Genomic DNA, 9491 nt, shown 5'->3' with positions numbered 1-9491 from the left:
GCACATACGTGAGGTGAGAGACTCTTACAAGAGTCTGCTTTCTGCTTGTGGGTACTGGGGATCAAACTCAGGTCCTCAGGCTTGGCAGCAGGTTCCCTTATCCCTAAGCCAGTCCCTCAGTGTTTCATCAGAGCCAACAGAAAGGGAAGGAGGAAGACAAGGAAGAGAAGAGGCCTCCAGCGACAAGCCTGCACTGTGCTTAACTGCACACTAGTTTGCCCAGCCCTTCAGAGTTGCACATTTGGGGTTACCTTTAACTCTTGGGATCCATACAAGCTATCAACAGTACACACTTGATCTAGGCCAAATGGCTGAGAAGCCATCAACAGTAGTGTGTATTGAATGAGAGTAGACTGCAGATGAGAACAGAATTTATGCATTCTTACTTGGCATCCTGCTGCATTGTTTGACTGTGTTGCAGTAAGCATGTTGTACTATAGTCAAGATAAATAAATCAATAAGAAGTAAATAGACACAGAATATTTCAAAGCTTGCTTCTGCGATGCGCTCTAGTTCTTAGAGCTCATCTTCTGGAATTTCTTTTGTATATCTACCATCCTGGGCCTCCCAGGCCTCAGGGGAGTTCCCCTTCCCTCCCCAGGCTAACCTTTGATGAGGTTTTGATTGTGGTCCAGTAGACACTGAGTTCTGCATTCCCAAAGTACATTTGCAGGAAGGCTTGTTGGTGTTGTGGCTGGCCTACAGTGTAAGCATACTGGTGCTCAGACAGAGGAAGACGGAGGCTATGCACCAGGGAAATGGAGGTATGGCAAGAGATTTCTGATGAATAGGGTGCTGGAAGCTGACAGTGTTCTGCTATCTGGGCAGCATGCTGGCCACCTGCATTTAGGTTGTCAAGGAAAGAAGTGACTAAAGAGAGAAGCTAGCCATCAGATGTCCTGTCCAATGTGGCTCTGCTGCCCCCACAAAGCCAGAACACACTGGTTCCCACCAGCTAGAGGACTGTGAGGTTTAGTACAACTGTAGAAATCATCAAACTGCCTCATGATGTTTAGTATCTGGGGAGGGGTATTTGCTGATTTGTCTATTTTAAACACAGTGTTGCAGCTCTCATACAAGTTTCCTAAAGTACTCCAGCAACTAAGCCACATCTCCAGCCGCCCTAATCTCTTAACTGGGAGTATATTTTGGTAATGATAGTTTACCTTGAACTCTTGAGCTTGCTTTTCTTTCCCCTGCCTACCAAGTGCTGGGATTCTGGTGTGCTCAAACCCAAAGGGTTTATTTCTCTGGTACAAGAGTCCACTGGGAAGAGGGAGGCCAAGCTCTGCTCTACAGTCTCTCAGGAACCAAAGTAGATAGGGTCTCTTGTAGCTGGAGAGCTTCTCTCCAAGTGCCACCAAGCACCCGTGGTCCCACAGCCCACATATCAAATAAACACACAGATGCTTATATTATTTAAACTGCTTGGCCATTAGCTCAGGCCTGCCATTGTCTAGCTCTTACTCTTATATTCAGCCCATTTCTATTAATCTATACTTTGCCACGTGGCTCATGACTTACCTGTACCTTACATCTTGCTTGTCATGGCAGAGGCTGGCAGTGTCTCCCTGCCCCAGCCTTCCACTTCCCACAATTCTCCTCCTCCTTGTCCTGCCTACCCTATCCTTCCTGCCTGGCTACTGGCCAATCAGCACTTTATTTATTTTAACCAATCAGAGCAACACATTTGACATACAGAACATCCCACAGCAGTCTCTGGCATCTTTAATGTTGGTTTGCCAATGCTTTGGACTTTGGCATCCAGCTAGAGCAACTATTAGAAAAGGTATGTAGTGGGGAGTTGGGTAAGGGAGTATTACGAGCCATTCCAGGGAATGGTGCCATTGTATTTTGCCAAATGGAACCCCAAATACATAGCTACCATCCATCTATCTGTAAGGCAGGCAAGATATGTTATCAGTGCCTAAAGAAAATGTGGACAAGAATTTGGCAAAAAGAATTAATCCTATCTACCATAAGGGATCACATACTGAAGCATGTGAAGTAAGGATTCCAGATGTGTAGTGATGTGTGTTTGGTTTAATGGCTTATGGAGGGGCAAAGGCTATACAGTGAACTGGGTTAAAGCTGGTCCAAATAACGAGAGTGAAGCTGGTGATGGAATGGATTGACTCATTTAGGGCTTAGGGTTTGGGTAGAGCATTCTGGTAAGTTGCTTGTTTAGTTCAAAGGGTTCTTGGTGCCTGCCTTCAGATCTTGAAGAACACACTTCTTGCTGCTCTATGGTCATGTGACTAGCTCTGGCCAGTGGCAGGAATGACAGCATTACTTCCACATTGAGTTATTTGTTGGTATGAGGCTCTCTAGAGGACTCCCTTCCCTTTCCAATGACCAACAATGTTTTAGAGAGATCCCCTTTCATCAGCCTGGGTCCCGCAGAAAGACAGAATGTAATGTTCCTCACCTATGCAGCATCTTATCCTGACACATGAAGTTGTTTTTTTTTAATTAATTACAGTTTATTTAAAGAATATGTGTGTTGCACAGTAGGTACCTTTACCTGCTGAGCCATCTCACTGTAGCATAAGTTACTCTGTCTGATAGGCACTCTTTCAGTCCAAAGGTTTGATGGCCAACAAGACAAACCCCCACCCCCAAAAAAACAACCAAAAGGCCCTATTGTATTACTTTGGCCCAACCAAAAGGTCTATTATAGACCACCAGTTCTAAGAACTAAGGAGTCATGTTCCTCAACAAAATGTATAAAGCCAGGTCTCAGCTCATGAGAATCCCAGCACTTGAGGGAGGGAGGAGTAAATGCCAGAGTTCATCACTACCCTGTCTCCACAAGAGAGACAGAAGTGAGGGGGATGGGGCTAAGGATGGGGCTCAGTGCTTACCTGGAAAGCACAAAGCCCTGAGTTCCATCCCAGGTACCCATAATCTAACAAAAAGAGCTACAGGCAGGATGGTCACAAGCTCAGCTACATGGCAAATTTAAGGCTAACCTGGATACATGAGATCATCTCATAAATAAATTGTACATTATTACCCCAATATAAGAAAGGAGCTGTACAGTGGGCACTGGAGTACTGTAATTAACTTAGTTTTTGAGGTTCTATCTCATGCATCCCACACTGGCTTCCAACTTACTGTATAGTCAAGAATGACCTTGAATTTTTTTTTTTTTTTAATTTATGTGCATTGGTGTTTTGCCTGCATGAGAATATCGGGTACCCTGTTACAGACAATTGTGAGCTGCAATGTGGGCTGAGAACTGAACCAGGGTCCTGTGGAAGAACAGCCAGTGCTCTTAACTGCTGCGCATCTCTCCAACTGGGCTGGAGTTTTTCATCCTATTGTTTCTACCTCTCAAGTGATGGGATTATAGGCGTGTGTGTGTGTGTGTGTGTGTGTGTGTGTGTGTGTGTGCCACCCCACCTAGTTTTTTGGGTGCACAGGATAGAACTTTGTGCATGCTAGGCAAGAACTCTACCAACTAAGCTACATCCCCAGTCTTACCTTAAAGACTGATAAAAATCCACTCTCACTAGAACCCTGGATATGCTCTATTCCTTAAAGGATCGTTCATTTGCAGACAATCTCAAACCACAAAGTGCTGAAGAGAGATATTAAGGGCAGATTAAGACCTAATCAAAGTCATTCCTCTAATCCCACAGAATCAGAGGCTTTAAAAAGATAGGAAGGGACCTGAAGAGGTCATTTTATATATATTATTTTATATATCATTTTACATATATATAATCATATATTATCATTGTGGATAGCTGTTTTCCCATTTGTGCAAGTCCACCTTTTTTGAGTAACTTGACACAGAGGTACAGTGAAGAAGAATCATGATTCTTTATGCATCCCCTTAGGGTGAAATGAGAGGCTGGACTTGATTTGGCAACATTGGAAGAGCCCTGTGTTTCCAGCTAGCTGGACCAGCCACCTTAACCAGAGTTTGCCAAGCAGTAAACTCCTTAGGTACAGGCCCCGTGGGTTACTCACCTGTGAATAGATGGTACTTAAGAACTTTCTTTGGGGTTGTCCAGTTTCTAGCTTGCACATTGGTTCTGCCACTTAATGACTAGGTATTCTTGGCCTCTTAAGCTCCCTAATGCAGCCTGTAAAATGGGGATGCAAATAATTTTTGCCCACTCCTTTGATTTATAGACGCTAAGTGAGACTCTTCTATGTGAAGCTGCTAACTGTGGCTTCAGTGGGCCGAGTGTGTGGAAAAGCCAGGGTGTGTGGTCTTCCAAGATACTGTCCTTTCTGTCAGGAGCTACAAGCACAGTTCTTAATGATTGTGTCAATAACAGTTTTAAGAATTCCTTTGCCAGAGGCTGTCAACGCTCTAAAAGCTGTACAGTGTTTACCCCAGAAGGACTGGTTTTCATTTTATCTGTAGTATTTGAATGTTGACGTGTATTAAAATTTAAAATAAGCACATTTTGAAGGGGAAAACATGTTTGGCCGGCAGGGTTACCAGCTTATTTTCTGAGGCTTTCAATTCTTTTAGAAACTGCAAAAACAAGGACGAGAAAACTCTAGTTATTACACCTGTTAATATGGCAGCCCTTCCCACTCGGGCCTGTGGGTAGAAACAAAGTAAAAAAAAATCTTTTCACACGGGACTTTGAGACCAGCTGTCACATCCTACCGTCATGCCGGTTGGTCCTCGGGGTCAACAGTTTATCTAAGCTCTTCCCGGCTCTGGGGCAACTAGGGCTTACAGGGGAATCCAGGCTAGGCTGGGCTGGGCCGGGCCGGGCGGACCCTCGGGGTTCCCGGTGCCCGGAACGCTCCTGCCACTGCCGGCCAGAGCAGGCCCGAGGGGCGGGCCCCAAGCCTCGGCCTCGCCTCCCACTGCCGCCCGCCGCTTCCCGGCCGCCGAGCCGGGCCACGCCACCAGCATGCTGCAGAAGCGGGAGAAGGTGCTGCTGCTGAGGACTTTCCAGGGCCGGACGCTGCGGATCGTTCGCGAGCACTACCTGCGGCCCAGCGTGCCCTGCAACAGCCCGCTCTGCCCGCAGCCCGCCGCCTGCCGCAACGGTCAGGGCCGGGAAGGAGCTGGGAGGCCGGGGCCCGAGGAGCGAGGGAGGCCGGGGCCTGACGTAGCGAGGGCTGCCGGGAGCGAGGGAAGGGAGCCGGGGCCCGAGGAGCACAGGGAGCCCGGGCCTGGCGTCGTGATGGCGGCCGGGCACTAGTGAAGGGAGCCGGGACCTAAGGAGAGAGGAGAGCCGGGGCCCGGGAGCGAGGGCGGCTCTGGCCTGGCGTTAAGGGCGGAGCCGCAGCGAGCCAAAGCAGCCTGGGCTCGGCGGAAGCAGGGCGGCCCGGGAGGCAGCCCGGAGCGAGCGTTCTCTGTGAGTCGGAAGCAGGCGGCACCCTCCTCGCGGGGCTCGTCTACTGCAATGGCTCGGTCATATGGGGGACACCGAGAAGCCGCGGTGCCTTCAGCCCAGAGGCTCCGGGTGCTTCGGGCTTCTCAAGGGACCTCAAGGCGTAGGCACCTCCCTCTTTCCGCCCGCAGTGAGATCGGGGAGGCTTGCGGAAAGAGCGCGCCTGAGTGCCCTGCTGGGCATTTGACCTTGCCTGCTCTGCTCCTGCTGGTACGCAAGCCTCTTCATTATAGGAGACTTGGGCTGGAGGCAAGCTGGGAGCCAGGCTGCAAGGGTCGCTATTTCTTACCCCGAGTGGGAGATGAACATGAGGGGTCTTTTCAGAATATATGACTTGAGGTCAACGCTTGGTGAAAGAGCTGTCAGTTGAGTGGAAGCCCTACTTACCACTGCCCAGACTGCACATCCTTTCTAGCACATTCTCTTCAACCCTTAGGAGCAGTGGTTCTCAGCCTTCCTGATGCTGCAACCTTTTAATACAGTTCCTCATGTTGTGATGACCCCCCCCCCCAACCATAAGGTTATTTCGTTGCTACTTCATAACTGTAGTTTTGCTCCTGTTATGAATGGTAATGTACACATCTGACATGCGACCCCTGTGAAAGGGTCAATCGCCCCAGGAGTCACAACCCATGGGTTGAGAACCACTGTCTTAGAGCCTTGTGGCTATGTTCAGAAGCTTCAGGCAGAATAACTTTGGAATTTTTAGGTACATGGAAGTAGTTAACACACACATATGTGCACTTGTGCATTTATGTGTATATACATATATGTGTATGTGTGTATATGTCAGTGTAGGTATATGATGGATTTGTAAATATCCATTACAATGTTCATGCATGTATGTCAGTGATGAGTTAATAGAAATTTAGCTTCTGCTGAGGATGTACCTGGTTTTAAAGTATCAGTCATCCTGCCCCGAAGTACTGGCAACAGCATAAACCATGTCGAGCTTGTATTTAATCACAGCTTCAAAAAAAGGAGAGAAGGCGGCAGTGAATCTACTCTGAACTCTGAGCTCCTACCAAAGTAGATTTGTCTTGCCTTTTAAAAACTTTTAGGGTGAAATTAAGATGAGAAGTTATTTTGCACACCAGGGGCACTGTGACATTGAAGTAGTCATAAACCGGTTTGAAAATGTTACCTAATCGTTTCCACTCTGAATTATGTTTCAGATGGGAAGCTCTTGTCTGCTGAAGTGACTCATTATATGATTCCAGACTGGAAAGTTGTCCAGGATTACCTTGAGGTCCTTGAGTTTCCCGAGTTGAAGGGAATCATTTTCATGCAAACGGCTTGTCAAGCTGTGCAGCATCAGAGAGGCCGGAGGTATCTGTTTTGCATTATTTATTTATTTATTGTGAAGTTTCCCCCACCCCCTTTAGAAAAGGTCCCTTGTTAGAGCAAAGGAGGAGGAATTCATTATTTTGTCAGAAAGGATTTTTGAAACTAATTTGGTGTTCTCTTTGCTGGTGAGGAATGCAGTACCATTTTGTATGTGCGCGTCAACACCTGGCCAAAAGCTCTAACTGTAGATCAATAAACTGCAGTGTCCCCAGGATGCAGATATTTAAGATTCGATGGTGAATTGGCGTCTGAAGGTTTACATCTTTATAGGTAGTACAATTGTTTCTTTTTATTTTTGCTAATAATGTATATTATTTAATCTTCTTATTTATGGATACATTGTTTCAGGAGCATATTCTTTCCTTGGGAAAAGAGTACTTTTAAATCTTATCTTCCTTTATTGTGGATGCAAATTGTACTTGCAGTGATTTATTCAATGAAATTAAAAAAATAGCTCATTCTTATTTTTAGATTAGTCCTGCAACTATCAGCCATAGTAATTGTATTTGCTGAACAAAACATTTTTAATTGAACCAGTTTAAAATACTTGCCTTGTGCCTAAATGAAAGAAAATTTGTACAGAAAGTTGCCCCTTTCTGTACAAATACCCTAAAAAACCATTTTGCTTCATTTAACATTTGGAAACCTTTATGATCTGAACTTAAGACTGAGAATAGCATATTAGAATTATATACTCAAACCCTCAACACCTCAAGTTATTTAACAAGCAAAAACTGTATTTATTCTGTTTTTAAGATGTTTTTGGTTTCTTCAGACTTTGGTAGTAAAAGATAAAGTTTTCTTTATTTGTATATGAAAATGATAAATTGTCCTTATGCTCAGTTCAGAAAAATACATGTTAGCTGGAATGTGCCTGGTTTTTTTTTTTTTTTTCAAATTGAGTATTTTAAAATGAGCTTGAAGTTGATTTTATTCAGCCACAGAGATATAGATGTTTACACACATCCAGGTTTAAACACTGCTGCAGGTGTCATATTTCAATTTCTTCCACTAAAATCAATTTGTTGTTATCGTTCAGAACGCTCACACACTGCAAGCCACTTCAACTTCTGTTTTCTAAAATGTTTTTAATATTAGGATTGTTTTGAAAACCTATTTCTGAGACAACCGAAAGCAAAGAGTTGGAATTTAAATGTCCTTTCTCCTGAATGTTTCCGTAGTTAGGTTGATGAAGAGCTGATGCTATTGGGTTTTGCTGTGCTTACCCTGTGTGTTAGTATTCTCTATGAGAAAGCAAAAGGTGAGGAGCTGGGAAGTAGATCCTGCTACACCCCTTGTTTTTCATTAGATAAGCACTTTGTCAGCTCAGACTGTTGGTTCCTTTAACAGATAAACCAAGTGCTGAGATGCAACACTCCCTCTGTCTTAGTTAGGGTTTTTATTGATGTAAAGAGACACCATGACCATAGCAACTCTTATAAATGAAAACATTTAACTAGTGTGGCTTGCTTACAGTTTCAGAGGTTCAGTCCCATTGTCATCATGGTGACATATAGGCAGACATTGCTAAGACAACAGGAAGACATTGCAGGCAACAGGAAGTCGACTGAGACACTGGGCGGTATCCTGAGCATAGGAAACCTCAAAGCCTACCCTCCCCACCTCCGACAGTGACACACTTCCTGAAACAAAGCCATACCTCCCAATAGTACCACTCCCTGTGAGATTATAGGGGCCAACCACATTCAAACATTACAATATCAGCCCTGTTTCTAGCAGAAAATGTTTTCCTGGATACCCAATAGCCAGGCACAGTGACAGATCCCTGTAATCCCAGCAATTGTAAAGTAGAGGCAGAAGGGTCAGGAGTTCCACGTCAGTCTAGGTTATACAGAAAGCTTGAATCTAGTATAGACTATATGAGACTCTGTCAAATAAACAAATATGCATAATTGTATAGATATTTAGCTATAAATCTACTTATAGTCTTCATGTTTAAGTATTTAATAAACCTTAAAATCAAATTAGACCTTCAAATTTAATAAACATCACAAAATTATAAAACTATAGATGTATTACAGTAGTCCCTTGGTTTATAAAAGGAATTGATTCTAGGACCCCAGAGCTACTAAAATCTGCAGCTGTTCAGGTTCCAGATAAAATGGCACTGGAGAGCTGGAAAGATGACTCAGAAGTTAAGACCATTTGTTGCTCTTGAAGAGGACCCGGGTCTGATCCCTTCAACCTCAAACTCCAGTTCCAGAAGATCCAATGCCCTCCCTCTGCTGTCTTCTATGGGCACCAAGCATTCTTATGGTATACATACATACATTCAGGCAAAACAGTCACGCATGAAATTAATATGTCTAATTTTAAAAATAAATAAATAAATAAAATGGCATCAGACCAGCAAGGTAGCTCAGCGTGTAAAGGATTGTGTCACCAAGCCCATGACCTTAGTTTAATCCGTAGTATCCACATGGTGGAAGGAGAGAGCCAGCTCCCTCACATTGTCCTCTGACCTCCACCCATACTCTGTGACACGCACATACTCCTCTGAAAAGATAAGTATAGTAAACATTGTTTTAAATAGCATGGTGTTTGCACAAAACTTCATTCATCCTCCTGTAGGCTCTAAATCACCTCTAGGTTACTAAAACACCAACACAGCCCAAGTGCTGTGTAAACTGTCCTCACACTGCATCGTGTGAGGAACAAGGACGGGGAAAAGCATCCATTCCCCGGACAGCCAAAGCTCTTCTTTCTAGATACTTTCTCTGCAAATGAAGTGCCCTCAGGTATGGAACATGA

At 44.7% G+C, this 9491-nt stretch overlaps 1 protein-coding gene across 1 annotated transcript in view; it reads left to right on the top strand.

Annotated features, from left to right (window-relative positions):
- The first annotated feature begins 4648 nt into the window (after nucleotides 1–4648).
- Nucleotides 4649–9491, top strand: part of Dis3l (DIS3 like exosome 3'-5' exoribonuclease) — a 32057-nt gene continuing 27214 nt past the window's right edge. The window contains exons 1-2 of the mRNA XM_036193621.1: nucleotides 4649–5025; nucleotides 6548–6701. Coding sequence (XP_036049514.1) covers nucleotides 4887–5025; nucleotides 6548–6701 — 293 coding nt within the window. The 5' untranslated portion in view covers nucleotides 4649–4886. The remainder of the gene's footprint in view (nucleotides 5026–6547; nucleotides 6702–9491) is intronic.

The sequence above is a fragment of the Onychomys torridus genome, chromosome 7 (assembly GCF_903995425.1).
Source record: "Onychomys torridus chromosome 7, mOncTor1.1, whole genome shotgun sequence".
NCBI lineage: Eukaryota > Metazoa > Chordata > Mammalia > Rodentia > Cricetidae > Onychomys > Onychomys torridus.
The sequence above is the reverse complement of the archived record's forward strand: the minus strand, read 5'-3'. Positions and strand labels throughout refer to the sequence as shown.